This window comes from Oryctolagus cuniculus, chromosome 5, assembly GCF_964237555.1.
Source record: "Oryctolagus cuniculus chromosome 5, mOryCun1.1, whole genome shotgun sequence".
NCBI lineage: Eukaryota > Metazoa > Chordata > Mammalia > Lagomorpha > Leporidae > Oryctolagus > Oryctolagus cuniculus.
Genome location: NC_091436.1, coordinates 128,701,274 through 128,726,487, shown reverse-complemented (window position 1 = coordinate 128,726,487; position 25,214 = coordinate 128,701,274). Strand labels below are relative to the sequence as shown.

At 50.2% G+C, this 25,214-nt stretch overlaps 3 protein-coding genes across 21 annotated transcripts in view; 2 read left to right on the top strand and 1 right to left on the bottom strand.

Annotated features, from left to right (window-relative positions):
• The window catches only part of APOBEC2 (apolipoprotein B mRNA editing enzyme catalytic subunit 2), a 45,392-nt gene that overhangs the window by 2,287 nt on the left and 17,891 nt on the right, over window positions 1-25,214 (top strand). The window contains exons 2-3 of one of the 4 annotated variants that reach the window (XR_011388683.1): window positions 6,707-7,511; window positions 14,600-14,826. Coding sequence is in view for 2 of the 4 variants with exons in the window: in XM_070074105.1 (XP_069930206.1) it covers window positions 6,707-7,246; window positions 10,534-10,666 (673 nt within the window). In the remaining 2 variants the exon portion in view is untranslated. Of the gene's footprint in view, window positions 1-6,706; window positions 7,512-10,533; window positions 10,913-14,599; window positions 16,046-25,214 lie in introns of those variants that run through there. The other 3 variants (XR_011388682.1, XM_002714709.5, XM_070074105.1) reach the window with 3 other exon arrangements.
• On the bottom strand, window positions 11,706-21,255 carry OARD1 (O-acyl-ADP-ribose deacylase 1). 4 transcript variants are annotated; one of them, XM_017345116.3, is made up of 6 exons: window positions 21,089-21,255; window positions 19,013-19,092; window positions 18,535-18,679; window positions 16,998-17,056; window positions 15,932-16,044; window positions 11,706-13,393 (listed from the first exon to the last, which is right to left on the bottom strand). In XM_017345116.3, the coding sequence occupies exons 2-6, from the start codon at window positions 19,049-19,051 to the stop codon at window positions 13,291-13,293; spliced, it is 459 nt and encodes a 152-aa protein (XP_017200605.1). In that variant the 5' UTR covers window positions 19,052-19,092; window positions 21,089-21,255; the 3' UTR covers window positions 11,706-13,290. The 4 variants fall into 4 exon arrangements, with proteins under 4 accessions (XP_017200605.1, XP_017200606.1, XP_017200604.1 ...); XM_017345117.3 differs by lacking the exon at window positions 21,089-21,255 and adding an exon at window positions 19,551-19,741; XM_017345115.3 differs by lacking the exon at window positions 21,089-21,255 and adding an exon at window positions 19,567-19,863 and having other exon boundaries at window positions 12,761-13,393.
• The window catches only part of NFYA (nuclear transcription factor Y subunit alpha), a 25,661-nt gene continuing 20,221 nt past the window's right edge, over window positions 19,775-25,214 (top strand). For 4 of the 13 annotated variants that reach the window (XM_070074104.1, XM_017345113.3, XM_070074103.1 and 1 more), the window contains exons 1-2: window positions 19,775-19,890; window positions 20,209-20,314. The gene's annotated coding sequence lies outside the window, so the exon portion shown is untranslated. Of the gene's footprint in view, window positions 19,891-20,143; window positions 20,315-21,309; window positions 22,187-25,214 lie in introns of those variants that run through there. The other 9 variants (XM_051854755.2, XM_051854756.2, XM_008262889.4 and 6 more) reach the window with 5 other exon arrangements.

Genomic DNA, 25,214 nt, shown 5'->3' with positions numbered 1-25,214 from the left:
CTGAGTGACACGTTCCAGACGGCCAGGGAACCAGTGCGTGGCAGGTGCCCTCTCAGCCACAGGTCCTTCCCGCTGCTCTCCTACTCCTTCGGGGGCCCCAGGTTTCCCAGACAGAGCTCCCCTCCTCTCCAGCCACCGGGTCCCCAGGGGCAGAGGCTCTGCTGTGATGGGGGCTGAGAAAGCGTGGCACCATGGGGTGGCTCTCTGAGCACTCTGGGAATTCAGGTGAGAGGAGGAGCGCTGAGGCTTTCCTGGTCACAAGTGACAGCTGTGGACATCCCTCTCCGGGGCCCCTCTGGGTAAATAGACGGCTTAAAATAGCCTGGAGGTGTGGCTGCGGCTTCCAGCAGGCACAGCGTGAGGGGACACTCGCCCCTCCAGGAACCCTGGAATCAAAGGGGTCAGCAAAGCAGCTCCTCTCGGAGCCTGGACTCCTGCAGGGAGTAGATCCACAGCCTCCTGATATCTGGGGCCGACAATGTCAGAAGGGCAGGTGGGTTTCAGGAAACGGTCTGAAGTGAGCAGGGAGCGCCCGGTAGGAACGGGAGAAGCATTTGCTGTGGCCCTGGGTGAACAGGGCCCTTGGGGGAGAAAGCAGACCTAAGCCTAGTCACGAAGTAACGCGGCAAGTGACAGTGTGGGGAGTGCTGCAAATCGGGCAGTGCAGAAGCCGGCTCCAGTTGGCTCAAGCCCACTGTTCTGTGCCTCCCATCCAGACTCCGCCCCGTACTTTCACCCTGGGGGCCTGCAATTTCAGAAATCAGCAGACATGAGAAATAGGGGATCATCTGTCTATGTCTTCCTTTCTGCCAGAGAGCTAGGTGCTAAATGCTTAGCAGCACAGCACTGCAGGAGAGGAAGCTCTGAGGGTGAGGGAAGAGTGGAGAAGGCACCGCTGTGGCAGTGCAGGGGATGGGCTGGGATTTGGCAGGGCCCCAGCCATCGAAGCCAGCTTTAATTTGCCGAATGCCTGCCATTGTCTAAAATCCGAGATGCGGGGCTCGCCGTGCCCTCAGAGGAGGAAGCCAGACTTTGGAAGATTCGGTAACTCCCCTGAAGTTAGTGGAAGGAGTAGGGTGAGAACAGTTGGGCTGCAGTCACCAGTGTATCTAAAACAACAGCGAGCATCCCTTCTTTATTTGCAAATATTCTGGGGGAGGAACTGTTCATTTACTGCCTGTTTCCCCTGTTAGTGTGAGGGCATTTCCAAAAGTTTGTGGGAAAGTGGAACTAAGATAAGTTCATTTGGGTGCAAAGGAAATCCATGCACAGTCTTTCCATAATCCGTGTCCCTGAATTTCCTGAAGACTGCTTGTATACTTAACTCCGTCGGGACAGAGACTTTGTCTTTCTTGCTGCCCTAACCCCATCACCTGACCCCTAGCAGGAACTCCGCTCCTGAATGAGGGCCCATTGTGCGTTGGCTGTCTGCCAGACCTTAGGATAGGGGATGGGCTGGGGGAGAGGCTAGGCACATAGGATAGACATATGATGGTCTGGTGATTTCCTCAGAGTAGGATTCTCCTGGCTCTTGCCTGCCTCTGAAGGCTGCTGCAAGCTTCCAGGGAGCTCTGGGGCACAGGAGCTAGTTGCCCTCCACCACCACCTTTGCAAGTCTCCCAATGCGGAGTGACCATGGCCTTGCCTAGCAGCACGCCTGTTGTGCGTGTGTCTTTGCCTCTGGTTGTGTACATTTTTGCAGATAGGGGAAACTGCTACATCAGAAGGATTATTATGGAACAGAGCTGAATGCCAGATGGGGTGATTCTCCTCTCAGTCACTTCGTGAGCTACTGCTAGTTTACTCTGGCTGCAGGAGCAGCCCAGAGAGAAGGGGCAGGGTCCAGAGAAAGGAGAGGCAAGGAGTGAGGGGTCCTCAACGCCACTGTTAATCCCAGGAGTCAACCCCCCTCCCCACCCTCGCGCGCCTGCCCAGCCGCTGGCACATGCTGAGAAGTATGTCTTAAAGAAGAGAAGCCAGTCCACTGACTGCCTCCAGGGCCCTTGGGGAGGCTGGGTGGGAGGGCAAAGCTGCACCTAAGGAGGTGCCTCCCAAGGAAAGGGGCGGGCTCCAGGCTTGCCCTGGGCGGAAGTCCAGTGAGCCCTGCCATAGAAGGGCAGGCTGCTAGAACTCTCTGCTCCTGCTTGGAGCTCCTCTCCCTGACCACTCCCACCCCGGGCATCTGCCGTGGGCATTTGCTCCACCCCAAACAAGCAGGTCACAGACAGTTCCAGTTAGGGAGGGCTGAACCCAGTGCCTGGGAGTAGATTTTCCACACCAGGGCTTGTTTGGGAACTTTGGCATCTAATCTCGGGCCAGCTTCTCCTGCCCTCCAGGTTGCTCCTTTTCCCAGGACAGCTTTTTTAGGCTTGGCAAATTGAAACTGCTTAAATGGGTGCCTGAGAGAAAGGTGCATGCCACTCACTCACATCTCTTCCCCTCCAGCAAGGAGCCCAAACTCCCATGCCTTCCAGACACTGACATGCTGGGTTTCCTCCCCACAGCAGCCTGGGTCTGAGCAGATGAAGCAAGAATGCCCTTGTTGGCAGAAAGCAGGGGGGAGTGGTGCTAAGAGAGGCCGGGGGAGGGAACACAAATCACACTGTTGGTTCCTATGCAGGAAGAGATCACAGATGCGAGGGAGGATCCAATACCAGCATAGCATCTCTCCCGGCCATCACTCCAACACACACACACACACACACACAGCCCACAGCACTTTAGGAGTGAAATATCTGCTGTGCTTGGGAGCAAAGAGCTATAAGTAAATATGGTACTTAGGCACATCCTGTTACTAGAAAAAATAATGTTGCAACTCAGCAATTAGTGTCTCTATCCCCTTCCCTCTGCTAGCAGGCTTAATTTGTCTCATTTTGTGATTCTCCCAAATCCCCCGATGGCCCTGCTGTCTGACTCCCTGGAGAAATCGCAGGCCCCTGCCACGCCTGCACCCTTGGTTCCACTCCAGGGCCCGGCGGATTTCATTTGTGGGAACCCAAAGTGCTTCATTTCACCTTTCTGCTCATTCTGAGAGCAGCAAGCCCCTTGAGAAAGCCAAACAACCTGGGTCTCTGAGTAAGCCCAGAGGCAAGCCTGCCCAAAGGCCATCCCTGTCTTCCTTTGGCCTGGGGCCCCGAGCCTGGGAGGCCCCGCAGCTGAGGGACACAGTACACTCTGGGCTGCTGGCCTGAGGGAGTGGTCGTGGGTATTTATAGGGAGGTGACCTTTCTTCCTCTCCCTTGGGTTTCGGGTTTCTGTGGGTCCTGTACTCTTGCCGAGGGTAAGGGAGGGGAGAGGTCAGCACTTCCGAGGCACTGGGAGAAGCAGTGTCTCACAACCCTTCAGCCAGCCTGTGACTGCACGAGGGGCCAAGTTCAAACTTTCGGCCCGGTCATGGTTGGCGAAGCTGGAACAATGCCATTAAGGATTCCAGGAGATTCGAGCGGCCATGACATGGGCAGCTACTGCTGAAGCCCCCGAGCCAGCCAAGTAGTCGTGAGCACCAGAGTACTCCAGAAAGTCACTGGAATTCCAAGACAATTTAACAAAATTAAGAGACAAGTTTATTTTGGTGCAAAACTTTTTGAGATCCATGCCTAGTTTTTCCATAATGCCCATTTTTCCATGAGTTTTTAAGCACCCCCCCATCCCCGCCCGCCGCGCCTTATACTTCCAAGGGTTCTACCTGCCATCATACTGGTGGTTCTGGACTGGATGTGGGGAGAGCAGTGATCAGGCAAAAAAGGCCTTGCAGAGCCAGAAGAGTTTGGGCATGGAGGGTAAACTTAGTGTTTCTCGGAAGCAGAAAGCCAGTCCAGCGACTGAAAGGATCAATTAGCAACTGGCAGGGTGCAGAGTGGTCTGGAAGTTCAAGCGAATTTCCAGCAGGGATGGAAAGATGAGAGGGGAAATATCAGCGATCCACTCTAAGTAAATAATAAACACCTCCAGGGAGGCACAGAGGGGCTTAGAGAGCTAAGTATAGCACCTGAAGGAATCCTGGGGCTGGGTCTTCAAACACATCCATCTCCACCGCGGTGACTTAACTTGACAGAAACACTTGGGAGACTTGGGAGGAGAGTATTTGGTGAAGGGGGGTGCGGAATCCTGCGGGGCAATCACTCAAGTGCACTCAGCCCTCTGGCATCCCGGCTTACCCCTAAACAGCCAAGGCCTTGACACATCAGGGATTCCCCTGCAGCCCAGGGCGTCTGGTCACCTCTCTACAGAAAGAAGAGAACAGGTGGAGACGGGCAGCAGTGGAACTAATGGGGCCACAGGTTGTCTTCCCCAGCAGCCAGGAGATTGCTTTTTCAAAAGGCAGGCAATCAGCCTCTGCAGCCGGCACCCATGCCCGCCTCTCTCCCTGACATTTCAATCTCTCTTCTTAAAGTTTCATTTTCCTTGGCCTTCAAACCTGCATGCATCTTCCTATTTTAGAAACACACACACATGCACCTGAAAATAATAATAAGAAATCTTCAACTCCGACGCCGTCCTCCCTCGCTCTTCCTCTTTCTCTCCTTGTTTCTACTACCGAACTTCCCGCAAAGCCTGGCTACTTTCATTTTCTAACCATTCTCTCCTCCCCTGAGGCTACTGGACACCTACACTATTCTCCCAGAGGCCTGGCATTCTAAGACATCTCAGGGGCCTTGTAAATTCCAGGTTTTTCCCCAGCTTCACTCCATCTGCCTGTTGCCACCACGGTAATCTCCCGTGGACATCACTTGTACGCATTCCTTCCACGCAAGAACCAGTAACAGTTATCCGTCTCCAAATCACAGCTAAACTCTCTGGATTTTTCGTAACGTGTCCCTCTACTCGACTGTTCTACTCCTTACCATTATCTGTTCTCAGATGTTTTATTTAAAAAAAATTTTTTTTATTTGACAGGTAGAGCAATAGTGAGAGAGAGACAGAAAGGTCTTCTTTCTGTTGGTTCACTCCCCAAATGGCCGCTACGGCCAGCACTGCGCCAATCTGAAGCCAGGAGCCGGGTGCTTCCTCCTGGTCTCCCATGCGGGTACAGGACCTAAGCACTTGGGCCATCCTCCACTGCCTTCCCAGGACATAGCAGAGGGCTGGACTGGAAGAGGAACAACCGGGACTAGTACCCGGCACCCCAACCGGAACTAGAACCCGGAGTGCCGGCGCCGCAGTTGGAGGATTAGCTAAGTGAGCCACGGCGCCGGCCTCAGATGTTTTATTGACGTCTCGGTCCAGTTAGAATCTAGCTGCTTGATTATAAGCATGGGGGTGGGGGCAGAGGCCAACCCTACAAGATGTCAAAGCAACCCAGCACTATACACAAGCTTAATGATTCCAAATGCTCTCTGTGGTTTGGTCTCACAGGTGAAAACTCTCAGGCATTTACCACGTGACAATCCCTCACCTGCAGGAAAACACACTTGAGAAATCATCACTAAGAGGGCATGCTGGCCGGCGCTGATGCTCACTAGGCTAATCCTCCACCTGCGGCGCCGGCACACCGGGTTCTAGTCCCGGTCGGGGCGCCGGATTCTGTCCCGGTTGCCCCTCTTCCAGGCCAGCTCTCTGCTGTGGCCAGGGAGTGCAGTGAAGGATGGCCCAAGTGCTTGGGCCCTGCACCCCATGGGAGACCAGGAGAAGCACCTGGCTCCTGCCATCGGATCAGCGCGGTGCACCGGCTGCAGCGCGCTGGCCGCGGCGGCCATTGGAGGGTGAACCAACGGCAAAGGAAGACCTTTCTCTCTGTCTCTCTCTCTCACTGTCCACTCTGCCTGTCAAAAAAAAAAAAAAAAAAAAAAAAAGAGGGCATGCTAAGGCTGTTCTGTGCCTGAGATGCAATTTACAAGAGTCACAGCAAGGAGCAGAAATAAAAGCATGAAATTCCTGCGAAATCTTTGTCTTGCTCCCTCGTGAGAAATTTCACAAGCGTGCTACTTTGTAAAATCGCTGTGCTTTTCAAACCAGGCCACATATTAGAATCATCTAGAGAGCTTTATAAAAATACTGCTCCCCACCCCCCCCACCATGGGGCTGGTGCTGTGGGTAAAGGCCCCACCTGCAGTGCCAGCATCCCATATGGGCATTGGTTCGAGTCCTGGATGCTCCACTTCTGATCCAGCTCTCTGCTATGTCCTGAGAAAGCAGTAGAAGATGGTCCAAGTTCTTGGGCTCCTGCACCCGCGTGGGAGACCCAGAAGAAGCTCCTGACTCCTGGCTTCGGATCGGCGCAGCTCCAGCCATTGTGGCTACCTGGGGAGTGATACAGTGGATGGAAGACATCTCTCTCTCTCTCTCTCTGCCTCTTTGTAACTCTGCCTTTCAAATAAATGAATAAATCTTAAAAAAAAAAAAAATCAGGCACCCTCACCAGATAGTCTGACTTAATTCATATGGTGTGGGACCCAGACATTGACATTTTTAGTCTTCTAGGTGATTCGAAGGTATAGTCAGTGGGGTCAAAGGGTCACTGATTTAGAAACAGTCAGGGTGTGGTGTTTGGGCTCCCTTCCTGCTGGGGTGATCAGAATGCACATCTCCGCCCGAATTCCCCTATTCTCTCCTCCAGAGAAGCCCTTCTGGACTTTGTCACGCCTTTCTGTCACTGCCATTGGCAGAGTGAACCTGCCTTGGAGAGCTACCTTCTCAGGGCCAGCCCTACAAACAACTCAACATTTTCCTCTCTCCTTCCCTGTCCCTTTGTCCCCTTGAACTATAGGGAGCGGCTGCCTGTCAACTTCTTTAAGTTCCAGTTCCGGAACGTGGAGTACAGTTCCGGGCGGAACAAGACCTTCCTCTGCTACGTGGTCGAGGTGCAGGGCAAGGGAGGCCAAGTTCAAGCAACCCGGGGCTACCTGGAGGATGAGCACGCGGCCGCCCACGCCGAGGAAGCCTTCTTCAACACCATCCTGCCGGCCTTCGACCCAGCTCTGCGGTACAACGTCACCTGGTACGTGTCGTCTAGCCCCTGTGCGGCCTGCGCCGACCGCATCATCAGAACCCTGGGCAAGACCAAGAACCTGCGCCTGCTCATTCTGGTGGGGCGGCTCTTCATGTGGGAAGAGCCCGAGATCCAGGCTGCGTTGAAGAAGCTGAGGGAGGCTGGCTGCAGGCTGCGCATCATGAAGCCGCAGGACTTCGAGTACGTCTGGCAGAACTTTGTGGAGCAGGAAGAGGGAGAAGCCAAGGCCTTTGAGCCCTGGGAGGACATTCAGGAGAACTTCCTCTACTACGAGGAGAAACTCGCCGACATCCTCAAGTAGGCGGCAGGGCTCGGCCTCACGTGAGTCCTCCCAGCGCTGGGGCGCTGTCACTTTATTAACCGGGAACGTGGGTACAAGGCAGAAGGAGCAGCCTGTCATTTGCCCTGGGGAGGACTGCATTTTTTTCTGCCTCTGGCTGGTGTGTAAGAACATCTTAGGCCACCTTGCCTGCTTTTCTTTCTTCCAGGTCTCTGTCCCCGAACTCATTCCCTCTTACCTTTCGGTATCAAACTAATCTCGGCCGGCGCCGCGGCTCACTAGGCTAATCCTCCGCCTTGCAGCGCCGGCACACCGGGTTCTAGTCCCGGTTGCCCCTCTTCCAGGCCAGCTCTCTGCTGTGGCCAGGGAGTGCAGTGGAGGATGGCCCAAGTGCTTGGGCCCTGCACCCGCATGGGAGACCAGGAGAAGCACCTGGCTCCTGCCTTCAGATCAGCGCGGTGTGCAGGCTGTGGTGGCCATTGGAGGGTGAACCAACGGCAAAGGAAGACCTTTCTCTCTGTCTCTCTCACTGTCCACTCTGCCTGTCAAAATAAATAAATAGATAAAAAATAAATAGATATCAAACTCATCTTCCCACAACTTGGAAAACCCAGGCGTGATAAGGAAAAGCTCAGCTGAGACAGCAGGGTCCTCCTTACGAAGATTCACGTGGTGCAAGGACCTGTTCCTGAGCAGGGCAGAGGACGGATTTAAATCCCCCCAGCCTGCCACTGCGTACTCATCCATACTAACTCTGGACGCCTTCCAGTTGCCCTGCCCCAGCCCCGTTTGCAGTCCTCCCTTTCCATTTTTCTCTTTCCTCCCTCGGAGGCTTTTTTTTTTTTTTCATTTTTAGTTCAGTTTAGATTTCCCAAGTGGATTTGGGGGGGCCAGATGTGCTTCCATGCTTTGTGGGAGATCAGTAACTGCTGGGTGAATGTTCAATGCATTTGAACTCATGAGAAATGCTGACTGCAGGAATGGGGATTGAAGAGCCAGGGGCTGGTCCATGCAGGGAGCTCTAAGGGGTTAAAAGATGCTGTAAATGGTGTGGCTTCTCAGAAGTAGCCTCCTGAAGAGAAGTGAGAGGACAGGAAGTAAAGATTAGCTATTTAAGCAAATAATTAGGACACAATTAAGGCCAATTTGGCTTCTTGCTGAGGGTAAATTAGACTCTTAGAGAAAAAGGCCACTTACCCTCAGGAAAGAGGGTAAAAAACTTTACCATCTTCTTTTGTGTTTGGCCTGATCTCCTTTGCTCCCACAGAAATACTGAGACTGAGCCTCTTTATGAGGCTGCGAGTTACCGGTCCACAGCGTCCGGAGACAGGGTGTGCCCACCCTCGTAGACATGCTGAATTCTGGCGCAGCGCACATGTTAATAGACCCACATGCTTCCACGAAGATGTCCGTGGATTCCTGGCGTCTCTCACAGACGCAGTTGGGGATCAGTGCTCCGGAACTCCCAGTTGGCAGCCCGTAGCCACGCTCATGGGGTGCCCGCGCATCCTAGAGCTGAGTGTCTGATGACCCGTGGAGACACCATTTTCAGCCATTTCTTCAAAAAAGCAGGGCCCAGCCCTTGAATTCAGTGAGACCGTGGTAGGGCAATGCATAGCTGAACCAGACCACAACATTCTCAGCAGTGTTTAGCAGCAGTAAAAACGTTATCTTCCAGGCTGACCTCTGATAACGAAGATCTTTCTTGAAGTACTAGCACTGTAATTAGATTCTACAGAAGGATAACTGGTAGCTGAAGTTTAAAACTCCAATACACTTTTTTCTTAAACACCTTTCATGGGCCACTTGTTCCAGCTACCTAACTAGTAGGTTCCTAGAAATGTCTTTCAGGAACTTTTCATCAAAATTAAGCATTTCAAGAAGGATTGAAAAGATATTCTAATTTGAGATAATTGAGGGTTCTATCTTATACTAAACAGAAGCAAAATAAATCAGCTTGAGGGAAATGGCCGTTTCTCAGGGTTTTTGTTTTGTTTTCTCCCCTCTATTTGTGAGATAGACAGAGACAGAGACAGAAAGAGACACACACACATGGAAGTGCTTGAGGGCTAGCTCCCATCCACTGGGTCACTCCCTAAATGCTAACAAGAGCTGTAGCCAGAACCAGGAGCCAGGAACCCAATCCAGGTCTCCCACACAGATGGCAAGGATCCAATTACTTGAGCCATCACAGCTGCTTCCCAGGTTCTGCACTGGCAGGAGGCTGGAGTCAGGAACCAGAGCCAGAACCAGATTTGAACCCAGGTACCCCCATGTGGGATGTGGGCCTCTTACTACTAAGTACCTGCTCCTAAGTTGTACTACTGTTAAGCAGACTATTACTGAACACTTCACACATTGTAGGCTCCATTAACATACACAAGTAACTATTATCTGACTAGCATTACCATACTCCCCTCTCCTCTATTTGAGCTGCTCATGCTCCTTAAGGTAAAGGTTAGACTGTATTTTAAAAAATGGCATGAAATAGTTGTACTCTAAAAGCCCAAAAGAATAACCTTAATTAAAATGATCCCAAGGAGTAAGCATTTGTTAAATAAGACCTGCCTTGTTATCTTTTCTCTTTTGTTTTTAAAAGGACGAGGGTGGGCACATGCCTCACTGGCTGGAGTCACTGCATGGGACGCTCATTCCCCCTACCGGAGTGCCTGGTTGGAGACTCGGCTACCCCACTTCCCATCCAGCTTCCCGCTAATGCACACCTCAGGGATGGCAGTGATGACTCAAGGACTTGGCCTGCCACCCACGTGGGAGATTCGGATGGAGTCTTCAGCTCCCGATTGCACCATGGCCCAATCCTGGCTGTGGCAGGCATTTGGGGGATGAACCAGCAGATGGAAGATCTGTCTCTGCTTCTAACTCCAGCAGAAGCCAGGAGCCCGGGACATCACCTGGGGCTCCCGTGTATGTGGCAGGGGCCCAAACATTTGGGCCATCCTCCTCTGCTTTTCCCAGGTCTGTTAGCAGGGAGCTGGATTGGAACTGGAGCATCACAGACAGCGGCCTTACCTGATAAGTCAAGATGCTGGCTCCTAATGCAAGTTTTTAAATGAATGACAGAATAGCATTTAATCACATACATAACTTGAGAGCAGAGTTATGGCAGGTCTTTTCTGAGTTCTTTTTTTTATGTGAACCACAGTAAAACATGAATGAAATAAATCCAACCTGAGTAAGCCTGAAACTGTTTAAGACTACAGGATGGAGAGACTTGCAGAATGCATACAGAAACCTTGGCTGGCAGGGCTTCCAGTAACATGCTGTTTTCTGTTTTCTGACCAAGGTCTGCCTGCTGCCACAGCAGTGACACATATGGCCGTCCCGAACATGTCTGTCTTGGAGCTGGACACACGATGCCAACCGATTCTACTGGACAAGGCCCTCAGAAGACTCAAAATATACTTCTCACAGTGTAATTCACTTAGGCTGTGCCTCTCTCTTTAAAGCTGCTGTTAGGAAAGAGGAAGGTAGGAGAGAGACAGCCAGTTGCGGGCACCAGGTGTCTGTGGGGCTGAAGGCCTAAGGATGCCCCAAAAGGGGCACTTGAGGCAGCCAGCCTCAGTCTTGACACGTCCAGTAATTCATTTTATGTTAAGCTGGGTTGTTCTGTTTTTTTAAGAAAGAAAATCAGCAGTATTAATAAAAGAAACGGTGTGGTTTTCTGTGGCCGCGTTTTTTAAGGCACTTGGGACATCTGGGAGTTCTCAGGAACAGTAAGCAAGCCCCAGGCTTAGGGCTATCCTAGGCTGTGAACCAGGCTGAGGTCTCACAAAGTGGGAGGAAAGGTTAAACCAGAACGTGTCTGGACAACGTATGATACTAATGAGATCACCCGTGAACACTTCCTACGGTGGCCTTGATATTAAAATATTCTTCTGAGATTGTCAGTGAGGGCCTTTTCCCTTCTCTGAAGATAAAGAGTATGGCAGAGGGTGGAACAAAAAACAAAAAGCATGAGAAATCTGTTATGAGGTACTCACATACCGTTGCCAATTACTAAGTAATTAGCAATGATTAAAGAGGAGAGGGTAAAAAGTAGGTGGGGTTCAATGTTCAGATACAACATGGAAAAGTGTTCAGTATGAGGTACCTGACCCAACAGCAGGATGTCAAAACTCATTTCTTAAAACATTTGTTTTGAGTCCTATATGGAAGCAAAATTCACATGTGAATTTCTGGTGGTTTGCCAAGCTCTAAGTTTCCAGGAATAATATGTTGGTTCTGATTATCAGGCCATGTCTCCTTTCTCCAGACGTTAAGTATGAGTAAGTCACCAGAATCTGACCCCAGACTACCTGCAAATGACACAGCACTTAATCACATCCAGAATTCCACTGACAGCGACCTCGATGAGACAGGTGCTGTTAGAAGAATCAAGGCTCAGAGTCCATGAGGTCCATGAGAAAAACTAGCCATAATCTTTTTGAAGAGTAAAGGAAGTCTAGGAAACCAATGTTTTGACCCAAGTGTTGAGATTTATTTGCATAGAATTAAACAAAATACTCCTTTAAGTGTCCATTTATCACCCCACTTTTTAAATTTTCTGTTTAGACATTCTCTTCCTCTTTTCAAGTTTGTGAGGACAGAAACAAAGCTTTAAGAAAAGCCTTAGTCTAAAAGTCTGATAATGAACTTGCCCCTGCACTGTTCCTATACCAACACACAGAACGTGTCTGTTCCACACAGATACCAGAGTGAAATACATTTGAAACTGCTGCCTCCTATCAGGCTGAAATGTGCTAAGAATACAAGTCTAAAGTACAAAGATTAGATTTAACTAGTGCCTTCCTGGTGTCCAGTAAGTCCCTTCTAAAGCCTACTGTTCTTTTACACTGGGAGTACAGCAAGTCCCATGAGGGACCCGGAACTGGCCCCAGGGAGAAAATCAATAGGCAGTCTGGCAGCGGCTTTAACTCACCACTCCAGGAAGGGGGCCGGGGGGAGGCCTAGCCGGGCAGCAGTTCTGGGCCTGAACCACTGGTAACTTCATCAACTTTAGACCCCCATGAGAACAAAAGCACCTGTCCTCTTGGCTTCAGAAGAATGGTAAACGAGTATTTACTCAGTGTTCTTGAGATCAGCTGGCTGTGTATCAAGATCTGCTGAGGCAGTTAAAAACAGAGAAACCTGACTACCTTACCCTGCCACCAAATTAGAAGTTTTTAAGAAAAAGTGGCCTTAATTTTTTTTAAATTTTTTTGTTGAGAACCACTGACTTACTGAGTCACTTCTCCATGCTAAGCACTGCCAGACATGTACCGTGTACCATTTCTTTTGTTTCATGATAAAATTCAGACAAGTTCAATCTCAGAAACAATGGGGCAGAAGAGGAAAAGCTCATCACGAGGACATCCAGAAAACCTGCCTTTGGCTACGCTGATGTGTGGTTCTTATCCATTCATATTTCTCACCTTGTTACTCTTCCCACTGACCACCATGATGCCTCAAAATTAAGTTACAGCCGAATCCTGTTACTCAAGTCCAGAACAACACAGACATGAGCACAGAGCTTCAGTGCACCCCAAGATTTATTTTCTGTTTTTGTCACCATAAATTTGTTAGCAATATAGAACTCAATTTTGTAACTAGAAACAAAATCTGCATTTCTCTCCTATGATGAATGTGATGACTTATGGATAATACCAAATTCAGTGCACACGACAAAAGGTATCAACCCAATGCAAACATTCATCCTGCCTGAAATTTCTCTCAAAAAGCTGAGAAGCAGAATCAATGCTGGCACCTAGTGGCCAGCCAAACAACCCACACAGCAGACTGCAAAAGAGAGGTCGTAACTGGCTTTCCAGTCTAGCACCAGGCCACCGACTCCTTAAGACCCTGTGAAAAACATGGCCACCTCACCCACAAAACCCCTCTTCCAGAGTCCCACAGTCCAAGAACTGGAGTACAGCAACCCAAGTCCGGCCTGTAACAAACCACACGAAGTTTCTCTCTGCCCGTTTTAAGGTCAGTTTGCCAGTCCTATGGCCCAGCAGGGATGACACAGGGGGTCACAGACACACCCAAAATGCACATCTGTTCAGAGTGTGTACACGGTAATTTTGATATCTGTAGCTTCAAACACCTCCTCAATTATCGCAGATACATTTTCCCACTGCAGACGATCCAGACCGCATCCAATCCTGCAAAAGATAAAACACCTCTGTTGACTGGGATGAAGGAATCTGGGAAAGTGCTCTCTCCCTCGACCTTCAAGCTGCATCCAACCACGCATAAAGACAAGTCATCTGGTCGCACCTGCAGGCAGCTCCAGAGGGGGTCTGGAAGTTGATTCTTGTTGAGTCACCAGAGACCCTTCCTAGACAGTCCAGCATGCAATAGCTTGTTGATTCCCTTTCCCTAGCAAGTTTCCAATTATTTCATACTACATTTAGAACCGGGTAGCTCTGCCACCACACGACGGCCCCAACATCCCTCCACACCCACTGAGGCAAACTGGCTGAAGGTGGACAGGAAAAGGTTGGTGTTTTAAAAATGAACTTATAATGATGAAATGTTAAGAAAGAGAGAGGAGCCGGCACTGTGGTACAGCAGGTAAAGCCACCGCCTGTAGTGCTGGCATCCCACATAGGCCTGGCGGCTCTACAGACTCCTGGCTTCGGATTGACCCGGCTCCGGCTGTTGTGACCATTTGGGGAGTGAACCAGCAGGTGGAAGACCTCTCTCTCTGCTTCTCCATAACACTGTCTTTCAAATAAATAAATGATAATAATAATAATTAAAAAAAAAAAAAAAACAAGATAGAAAGAGGGGCCAGCGTTGTGGCAGAGCAGGTGAAACCACAGCCTACAGCACCTGCATCCCATAAGGGTGCAAGTCCCGGCTGCTCCACTTTCCATCCAACGCCCTGCTACTGCACTTGGGAAAGCAGCAGCAGACGGCCCAAGTGTTTGGGCCCCTGCACCCTTTGGTCTGGCCCAGCCCTGGCTGTTGCGGTCATCTGGGGATTGAATCAGTGGATAGACAATCTCTATCTCTGTCTCTCCCTCTCTGTAACTCTAACAAACAAATAAATCTTAAAAAAAAAAAAAATAATAATAAAAGGACAAGGGACAAGATCTATGCAAAAAAGTAGTCAAGATGGTACTTGGAACTACCAGGCTGGTTGCAATCCAGGAGTAACGTCTTTGCAACACTCTGGCAAGAAACCTTGATCAGCCATAAAATTCGACCACCTGACACCTTTCTCCTTTCTGTTTCTTTATTGATCTTCAACATTCCTAGGGAAAAATGAGACCCAAAACTACTAATTTCATATCATAATGTGGTAATCAAGTCCCTGAAGTGTTGAGTTAAAAACATTTCTGGCTGGCGCCACGGCTCACTAGGCTAATCCTCCGCCTTGCGGTGCCGGCACACCGGGTTCTAGTCCCGGTCGGGGCGCTGGATTCTGTCCCGGTTGCCCCTCTTCCAGGCCAGCTCTCTGCTGTGGCCCGGGAGTGCAGTGGAGGATGGCCCAAGTGCTTGGGCCCTGCACCCCATGGGAGACCAGGAGAAGCACCTGGCTCCTGGCTTTGGATCAGCGCGGTGCGCCGGCCGCAGAGGCCATTGGAGGGTAAACCAATGGAAAAGGAAGACCTTTCTCTCTCTCTCTCTCTCTCTCTCTCTCACTGTCCACTCTGTCAAAAAAAAGTTTCTGGTAACATAAGTCATAATATAATCTGTGTGCATGGTCAGCCCTGACTAAAAACTACTAAGGTGACAGCAGATAAGAGGTGAGGCCTATTTCCTAAAAAGGAAGCAAAGGGGCTAATGACTCCCCAGTTTTATTCCCTTCAATTTGCAATAGCCGCTCTAAGAAGTTGCATCAAGAACAGATCTCCTGGCTACCACCCAAGCTGACCACGAACAGACATGCGGTCAAGGTGGCAGTGAGTTACAACTTTCCTGCCACAGAAACAAGGTGGAGAGACAACAAGTGGCCACTGCCCAGCTTTGGTTCTTCAGCTTACATTGCTTCAGGAACAGAGGCCAAGCTTTAAGCAGAGAATGCTGGGAATTCAACACATGTGACTGAATGATAATGGTTCCTCCTCAGTAAGCAGGCTGAGGCAGGTGTCTGAAGTTAATTACAGTATATACATGTATATAATTATAATATATATTATATATATAAAGTATGTAAATATATATTCAACTCAAGGTAGAAAATGCCTATACCTTCACAGCCTATACCTTCACATAAAATCAAACAACTCGCTCACTGGTGCTTTTACAAAGGTTTAAAACTTTTTTTTTTAAATATTCATTTGAAAGGCAAAGATAGAAGCAGAGACTATCCATCTGCTGGTTCACCCCTCAAATGGCTACAATGGATAGGGCTGCACCAGGCCAAAGCCAAGAGCCAAGAGCTCCTTCTGGGTCTCCCATGTGGGTGCAGGCACACAAGCACTTGGGCCATCCTCCACTGCTTTTCCTAGGCTCATTAGCAGGAAGCTGGATCAGAAGTGGAGCAGCCTACACTCGGACCAGCACCCATATGGCATGCCAGCACTGCAGGCAGAGGCTTAACCTTCCATGTCACAGCACTGGCCCCAGTTTTTAAATTTGTTCACCTTGAAATGTGTATTTTTGAGTTAAGCTTTTAAAAGCTGTCTTTGGGTAAGACAGTAAATCCCGCCAACCAACCAAATCTTCACTTAGGACCTAGAATTCCTTACCTGGGCATGGAGAGGTCAGTGACACCATTTCTGAGACAGTGGGACTTCATGGCCTCTAGACTCTTCTGTAGGTTTTCGTAAGTCGGCTTGTGAGAAGCCCTTTTCTTTGTAATCTGAACACAAAGAAAAGATTCAAACTTTCATTAGCTCAAAATGATAGCCAATAACAAATCGTTCCATCTGCCCACATCCTGATAATTAAGAGTGTTTTTTTTTTATGGGATAATTAATCTACAGCAGGGAAGACAAAAGTCACACCGTCCCTTCCACACTATTAGAGCAGACTCTCAGGAAAATCCACTAAGTACAGACTGAGACACCCAGACTCCGCCTGCGGAAATCTTTCTTCTCCCCAGGAAATGCAGGAGATTGACAGGTTGTCCTTATTGTCAATTGCTGTTAAACACCACAGGAGAAAGTCTTTGTGCCACATCCAAAAGATAAGCTGAGTATCTGCAATAAGGAAGAACCCACACTACCTGAAAATCCCGCTAACGGTCTCTCGTTACTTAGAAACCATGCTTGCTCGCTTGCTTTTAGTTTCCCTATAAAGGAACAGAAACTAGCAGTGCTCCGAAGGAAAACCCTGAAGTCACAGCAGCCAAGGGCAGAGTTCAGGGGACACCTCCCCACTCACTGTGCAGTGCAGGTCAGGCTTACAGTGAGTGGGCGCTACCATCACTAAGGAAGCCGCAGACCAACCCAGGGACCAGGCAGGAGAGGAGCTGGGCACTACCTAGCACAGGGTTTGACAGGAGAGAATAAAAGGAAAGCCCCTTTGGGGAATCGGCTCATGAGACATTACTGTTTCTATCTCACTAGGACTGGAAGAAAGTATGGGGGGGCACCCCAGCTTCTGGAAACCTCAGGGGGACGGGCCATGCTGGATGGCAGGGAAGTGGCACCCAGCCACACACTCTTTTCTAACCCAGTGCTCCATGCCGCCACCACTGGGCGGGAGCGGTCATGACAGGACAAGCTTTTTGACAGCCTGCGCTGTCCAGAACAGAGCACGGTGGTCAACCTGAGTGCAGTGCAGCCCCTCTGCTCGCTGGCCCCCTCTTACCAAATAATATATGTAGCGCCCATCTCTCTTCAGAACAGCCACTTCTCCAGATTTCTTCTCTACGAAAAACAGCGATTTAATAGTGGAGAAGAAAAAGAAAACCACAACACCAACCTGCATTCTTAGATTTTTTTTTTTTTTTTTTGACAGGCAGAGTGGACAGTGAGAGAGAGAGAGAGACAGAGAGAAAGGTCTTCCTTTGCCGTTGGTTCACCCTCCAATGGCCGCCGCGGCCGGCACGCTGTGGCCGGTGCACCGCGCTGATCCGATGGCAGGAGCCAGGTGCTTCTCCTGGTCTCCCATAGGGTGCAGGGCCCAAGCACTTGGGCCATCCTCCACTGCACTCCCTGGCCACAGCAGAGAGCTGGCCTGGAAGAGGGGCAACCGGGACAGAATCCCGCGCCCCAACCGGGACTAGAACCCGGTGTGCCGGCGCCGAAGGCGGAGGATTAGCCTAGTGAGCCGCGGCGCCAGCTTGCATTCTTAGGTTTTTAAAAATGCTTCCAGAGAACTAGGAGCCATTTTCAGCAGTGAAGAAATGTGTCTCCCACAGACTTTCTGCTCCCTGTCAGTTTTCCCAAATGCTATACTCCTTAACTGAGGCTTTCTCACAATGATGTCTTCCCACACTCCAGTTCTTCTCTTGTTCCTCATTTCAAATATGAGGTCACTTCAAAGTTTGTGGAAACTGAATTAAAAAGTTTATCATAATGCAAAAAACAAAAAAACCTTGAAGCCCACTCATAGTTTTCATAAGATACATCTTCCATGAACTTTTGGAAAGTACCCACTAATACAGACTTCAAAAGTTTTTTGCACCAGAATTTTAGTTCCATCTGCAGGAATGCTTATGCAGCTAAAGAACTTCTATATTGTCTTGAAATTCTTTTAGAAAACTGCATCGTTTTTACTTGCCAAATGTGTATTCATTCAATAACCATCTCTATATGTACCAAGGGTTGTGCTAAACATATAAAAAAATCTTAAATTTTCAGTCCAGACAAGGCATCACCTTTATAAAGAACTACAATACAAAGCAGAAAGAAATCGTTTAAGTCTGGCGTCAGAGCCACTGGCAGACTTGGAGCGCAGCCTGAAAAACTGTTTCAGAAGCTCCAGCATGCCACTCATCCTCATCTCTGGTTTAAAGGCACTGGAAGAGGGGCAGGCGGGGTGTGGAAGGAAGAGCAGAGGTCCACATTTTTTGATAAGTAAGTACAATTCTGTCAAGCAGAGGATCTTGAATGTCCAGCTAATACTGTGGACTCAGAGGCATTACAAGGCTGCAGAGAAGTGAGCAGGATTACCAAGAAAGTTTTATGACAGTGATGGAGGCGATTAAGAACACAAGAATTCAGGTTTGGTGGGCTAAGGACCTCAACGAGCGGCCATTCTTGTGGAGGAAACACTGACTCCAAAGCACCAACAGCTGTCAGGCCTTAGGACCCTCCTCTCTGCACGCGCAGCTTAGTAATTAAAGCGTTAACAGGAGGTGCAAAGATGCTTTCACCAGGGCAAACAGGTTTTCCAAACTCACGCTGGTTTAACAGTTCCTGCACCCCTCCGAACTTCTTCTTGAAGAGGACGGCTATCCCAGCGCCCATGCGGCAATCCTCACTGATGCAGTGGGCTAGCGAGTCTGTTTTGGGGCATGCAAAAAGGTCTCCTTTCACATAAGTGATCTAAAATGTGCAAAGGGAAAGAAAATGTTTCATCACATAGGGAAAAATACTCTCTCATTGCCTCTCTTCTGTGCCCCCCCCCACCTCGCCCCGCCCCTACTGCGGTTTGATTCCCAACTTCTCGGCACATAAGGAGTTAACTACACCCAACAAGCACGTGTGAAAGGAAAAGTGATGGATGGTCCCCGCCTCGGATTCTATTAGCCTCTCTTAAGTAAATCAGCTAGAGAGAAAGGAACAATTCAATTATGGGTTTAATTAAAATGTGTTTCTGCATTTGACCTCAATTATCCTGAATTTCACTTCACCAATAAGTTAATAGTTGTTACGCACTCTGCTTCCTTCTGCGTCTTCATTAAGGCTGCTGGCCATGATACTGGGTCGCTATTTCCAGAATGCAAGTGTTTCTGCAGCTATGAGAAGGGAAAGTAAAAACGCTCAGGCGGCCGCAATAGTTACGCTGACTGCCCTGGTCCCACGCACCTGCGTTTCTCCCCCTCCAAAGTTGGCCGCCGACGGCGAGTCGGTCCGGCCTCCGGGAAGGAGGGTGCCAAGTGCTCCGGGGCAGGGACGAGCCCAGGGCGGCTCCCGCGCTCCCCGGGACGAGCGCCTGGCTTAGAACAAACCACGAGGGGCTTGGCTACTGTCCGTGAAACCGCCATCAGAGGGAGTGCGGGGCAGGGGCGTGCCGAGCCGCACGCGGGAGGCGGGAGAAGGCGGCTTCTCAAGGAAGGTTCACCCCTTCCTCCGGGATGACAGGAAAGAGGTCCAGGGAAGCCTCCCATCGTCTCCTACCCCAGGGCGGGCCAGCGAGGACGGAGCACCAGTCCTGGGGTCCCGAGGGAGGCTCCCGCTCAGGGCCTCCACGAACCGGAGCCACTCTGCACCTGCAACGGAGTCCGCCGTGGGGAGGTGCCCGCCCCGGGGGATGGGCTCCGGATCCAACCCTGGTAGGTGGGGAGCAGCAGGCGAGCCCAGACGCGGAGCCAATCCCGCCACAGTCCTCAATTGCGCGCCACTAAGATGGCCGCTCCCGCCCGGTGGCGGGCGGAAACGAGCCCCTCTAGCCCGCCAGCCGAGCTCGAGCTCTATGGTGATGGCCGCGGGACTTCCGGCGGTAAATGCCACGGTCGCCCGCCGCTGCCCGGGCATGCGTAACGAGACTGCAGACCGCGAGCTCGGGAAGCGGCGCTTGCGCGTTAGCTCCAGGGGTGTGTCCCAAGGGCCGCTGGAAGGGGGTGGGCAGCGGGCCAAGGCTCGACTTAGCGCCTGCGTAGTACTATGCCCCAGGCGGCTTTGGAAGTGCAGGGTCTGGCGCGTGTGGAGGGCGCCTGCGTATCCCTTCGGCCAGAGGTGGTGTCGAATCAGGGGAGTGGGCGTGGCTTCACGGGACGCCTGCGCAGTGCTCTTGCGCGGGGGGGTGGGGCGAGCTCAGCGCTGGGGCTGGGGGCGTGGTCTTAGAGGCGCCTGCGCGGAGGCGGTTGGAGGGAGGCCCGATTCCCCTTTGTTCGGGTTCGCCATTTTGCCAGGCAGCGGCTGTGGCGGCGGCAGCGGCGGCTGGAGCCTCTGATTGGGTTTCGGGGTCCGGTACTGGAGCCAATCAGCGCGGGCAGCGAACCGGGGGAGCGAGGCACGGTGAGTGTGAGGAGCCAATATCCAGCGGCCCAGAGCCGGCCCCAGCGCCCCGATTGGCGGGTCTCGCTGACCACTCAGGAGAGGCCCAGGCGCCCGTCGAGCCCGGGGAGCCGAGCTGAGCCTGACCGAGAGGGGCGGCCGGCGGCCCCGGCCTGGAACCGGCAGGCGCTTCGGGTCACTGCCGGCCGAGGCCTGCAGGGGCCGCCGCGCGCGGGATGGCCGCCCCGGGAACAGACCGTCGGGGTCCCAATCCTTACAGCGTGCCAGTGGGGGACGCACCTCCTCTGCGCCCACCTTTAGGCTCAGGCCTTCGGGCCCGGGGCTCGGGGGCGGTGGGGCCGGCCGCGAACGCCCCTTCCCACAGATACACGCACTCGGGCCCCGGGGCCTCGGCGGCTTCCTCCCGACCGGCGCGGCCTCACAACCTCCCGAGCTGCAGCCCTCAGGACAGGAAGTGTCCTCCCGCGGGGCCCGCGACCCGGGCCTGTGTGTGCCGCCCCTCTGGGTCGGGAGGGAGGCCGGGCAGACGCGCGCCGCGGCCCCGGGGCCCGAGTGCGGCGGCGGGAGGCTCGGCCCGCCCCCGCCCGACTGCGCCAGGGGCCCGCCCCGCCGCCTCCCGGGCGGGGAGGGGGTCCGTTAGCTCGCCCACCCCCCTGCCCCGCCCGCCGGCCCGGCGCTCCGGCCCGCTCCGTTACCACCCCTTTGGGCTCGTCATTTCCTCCTTCCCGCCCCGCTCGCCGCGCCGCGCCGCGCATCGCGCGCTTGGAGGCCGACCTTTCTTTCCGGCCCGGGCTGCAAGGCCGGTCCGTTCCGCGCCTGGACCCTCACTATGGAGGAGGCACAGCCGTGCGCGTGCCTTCCCCCGGGGCCTGCACAGTTTGCTGCTCGTGTTAGTTGGCTTGCCCATTCGCAGTCTTTGATCGGTCCCTGGCTCGGGGCCGCACTCTGCCTTTCTACTTTGGCATTTGCAGTGTGTCAGGTGCGACTGGCGAGCCCAGTCCGCACAGCCTGTTGTGTGTTTTTTTTTTTTTTTTTTCCCCGCCTCCCTAGTAACACTTTAATCCCTTGTTAACATTTTCTCAGATGTTCAGAATCCTAATAGTACTGCGGAATTTTCCCTGGGATGAGGGGAGACTCCCTTGGCAGCCCGTTCTGGGGCAGAGTATGTGTGTGCCGGGCAGGGAGTAGGTAGAGTGAATAAGAACCATCCCTGCCTGTTGAAGATGGACAGGTGAACTGCCCATTACTAGCTAACGGTCAGTGCTGCAAAGGCCCCAAGTTCAGGCCCGTGAAGCACTGTTGGGTTCGCCAGCCACAACCTGGGTGCTCTTCACCGCCAGACTTTTGATTGGCTTGGAAGGGTGAAGAGATTTCTTCTGACAGCAAAGAACGGACAGAAAAGCTTGTGCGCAGAGACCGAATTTTGCTGTGTTTGGGGCAGAAAGATGGGATAGAAAAGGGAGCATGAGTTTAGGCAGGACAAGCCAGTTGGCATGCTGTCCTGCTAAGGAAATTTTTAGGAGCAGTTATTTTGCCCGAAGTTTCAGGTAGAAGGAGGAGTTTATTTTCTATGAGGGTCTGAAAAAGCAAGGTTCTGCCGACTTCTCTGGGGGAAGAAAAGGCAGTTTTCCTCCAGGGACTCTCAAAATCGTATTTACGCCCCCTGAAGCCTCCGTTGCAGGCCCTGGCATGTAAAATAGGCCTTCAGTATATACATAGTGCCTGGTGGTTGTTAACCACATTTACTTGGGTCAGGAAACTGGGGCTGCTGGTCAGTTAAGACACCTCCTGGGACGTCCATATTCCCTGTTGGAGTGCCTGGGTTCAAGTCTAGGCACAGCTTCCAGTTACAGCCTCCTGCTGATGCACACGGTGAGAGGCAGAGCAGGGTGAGGGCTGCAGTGGCTGGGTTGCTGCCCACCCATGTGAGAGATCTCTGTTGGAATCCCTGCCCCCGACTCCCAGCTCGGGCCTTGTTGGGCCTTGTCTGATTTGGGCCTAGGCGATGAACGATCTCTCTTTGTGTGTCTCTCTGCCTTTTCAATAAACATTTTAAAGTTTTAAGAAACCTTCCTAGTCCAGTGATATTATATTTGCCTTTGGAATAGATGTTTTAACTATGGTATTTAAAACTGGGTTTATCTGGTCGCTTCAAACACCAAATAACTTTTTCTGGAAGACAACCTGCAAAAAGAATGTTTTTGTTTTTGTCTGGTGACTTTTGATAAACACCTCTAGGGCGTCTCCCACCACCCAGCCTTTTAAAGAGGCAGTCATGTGGCCTCTAGCTTTCTCTGGATGGTGTCCTTTAGGTTGGCTGGAGTATTCTGTCCTGGTGGATGCTCTTTTCCTGTGGAGTACTTCACCCCTCCTCACGGAACTAAATCTTCTCACTTAAGACCAGTTCAGGTGGCACTTTTTCCACGCACCTGCCTCAATTTATCCCTGGCTGAGAGCTGTCTCCTCCAAGTTACCGCCTAGCTTTGTTTCTCGTGATCCCAATACAGGTTTTTCCTCCTTCACTAAACTGAAAGACTTCAAGTCGGGATCTTCATCAGAGTTTTCATTTTGTTTTTAAATCCTTTAGAGCAGTGTCTGGCAGGTAGTATGTTAGTGGAGAGAAGGAGCAAGTTAAGGAAGCTCCAACCCCAAAACCCTTGTAGGATGATGTGAAGCTAGTCTGTAGCAGACAAATTGATGTAGTTTGTTTTTGAGATTATTTATGTTGTAAAATAAATTTAGTGGGCTAATGCTTGTCATATTTTTTGAAAGGATTAGGAAATACTGAAGTGTCTCTTGGGTTTTATAAGGATAAATAATGTTTTTGTAAGAGTTTGTTTTGCATTTGTATGTTCTGTGTGTGCTGAGTTGTAGTAGGAGGACATGTTTTTTTGTTTTGTTTTGTTTTGGACAGGCAGAGTTAGACAATGACAGAGAGAGACAGAGAGAAAGGCCTTCCTTCTGTTGGTTCACCCCCCCAGACATATGTCTCTTACTGTGATTTTGATTTTTAAAAAGTTGGAAATCCCAAGTTAGAAAGCTGCACTTCCAGTCTTTGCTTGATACTTGCTAGCTATGCTAATCTAACGGCTTTTTGTATATTTGGAGTTGACTTTCTGGAAGTTTGTGCTTCAAGTGTCTAGGTCCTCATAGAGCGAGTTCCTAGAGGTTGCCTGAGTGTCAGCTTCTGCCTTGAAATCATGGGGCAGAGATGCTCTAGGAAGAAAATTTTCTTTCATGTTAGCCATGTCAGCCCACACTTCTTTTTCTTTACCATTAAAAAAGAAAATTCAAAGCTTGTTAGGCGCAAGAGCCAGAGAGGCTGACTTAATTTTGTCATAATCCTGGGCAGAGAAGCACTTCAGTGTGTCAGATTGTATTGCCGTTCTGCCAGTTGATGTTCACAGTGGTAGGAACATATGGGTTCCCTGAAGCCAGTAGCTGATAGCCCTCACCATTGACAGTCTCAGTATCGTGCTCCAAGCTGACTCACTCTGGTTCATGTGAGAGAATTGCTGCTGGATTTGAAGTTGCTTCCTTTTTTACCCTTTAGTGTACTATATGGTGGATTTAAATGTTCTTAAATTGGAACTTTTGTAGTAATAGAATAACTAGTTAAGAAAACTGTGTGGTGTTGCATTTATTAGCCAATCCCATGTACTTCAGGTATCTTTTAGTCTTGCAATTTGTGAATTTCTGGAAATTAGTTAAGGGAAGATCTTACACAGGAACAGGATTTGGGGTGGGTAAGGTGTTGGAATATAGAGGATATTTCTTTCATGATTCTTATTTTTTAGATGAGCTTTACTGAGATGTAGTTTAGGCACATCTTGTACTTTGATGAATTTTGATATGTATATACGTATATAACCACCGATATAATAAAGATGTAAAATATTTTCATCATCCCTGAAAGTTCTAATGCTCAAAGCCAATCAACCTCTTCCTTTTCCCTCTCACTTCACTCTCCAGTCCCAGGGAACTACTGATCTATTTTGTGTGACTAGATATTGTCTTTTCAGGGTTTCATATAAATGGAATCAGATACATTCTTTCAAGCAGGACCACTTAGTCCAGCTGAAAACTTAATTTTCCATACTGTACACAGAATTTCTCGGGTACTGACAACCAATTCAGAAGAGACTGCTGTAAAAAAGAGAAAGCAATTGATCATTGCAGTGAGAAATAACTGCCAAGGCTGCTTGTGTTGCTGATCATGTTTGCTCCTTGTTGGCTGGTCTACAGGATATGTAAATCCAAATTATAGCTAGAAATCTACCTGGAGAGTATTCCATTAGCAGAAAGACAGTAATGTGGAGAACTTAGCCATAAGCCATTGTGCAGTGAAAGCATAGACATCTGTCACTTACTTGTGGCTCATGTACTGCATCTGTTTTAGTTTTTAAGAAGCAGACTTGATTAATTCTTATTTAATTAAGTTTTTAGATGCAGAGGGAAGTTGAAAACATTTTGCGACAGACACCTGCATACTTACCACTTATAGTCTGCCATTGACATTTTGTCATATTAGCCTTACCAGATATCTATCCCTCTCCATCCATTTACTCATCAAGATGTCTTGTTTTTTTGATGCATTTCAAAGTAAATGTTAGCTATCTGTGTACTTCTCTAAATACTTGAACATACACTTGAATATATTTTGATTTCTTTGCTCACAATATGTTGAGACAACCTACAAATAATTACCTACTTTGTGTAGAGAGAGATACCTTACTTTACCCCATAATGAGGGACTCAGTTAGCTACCATAATTTATCTTTTTAAGTTTTGACTTTATAAAGGCCTAGAAAAGAACTGAAAGAAAATGTCTACATTTTGTCAATACGTGCCTCCCTCACCTCATATTTCCATGATGAATTACCCGTTGGTAATTTATGGA

Coding starts and splice junctions, on each gene's coding strand:
- OARD1 (XM_017345116.3), bottom strand. CDS start 19,051: ATGGCCAGCAGCCTTAATGAAGACGCAGAAGGAAGCAGA. Junction 18,680..19,012: donor AAGACGCAGAAGGAAGCAGA/GTGCGTAACAAC, acceptor TGCACATTTTAG/ATCACTTATGTGAAAGGAGA. Junction 16,045..16,997: donor GGCGCTACATATATTATTTG/GTAAGAGGGGGC, acceptor CTTTGTGTTCAG/ATTACAAAGAAAAGGGCTTC.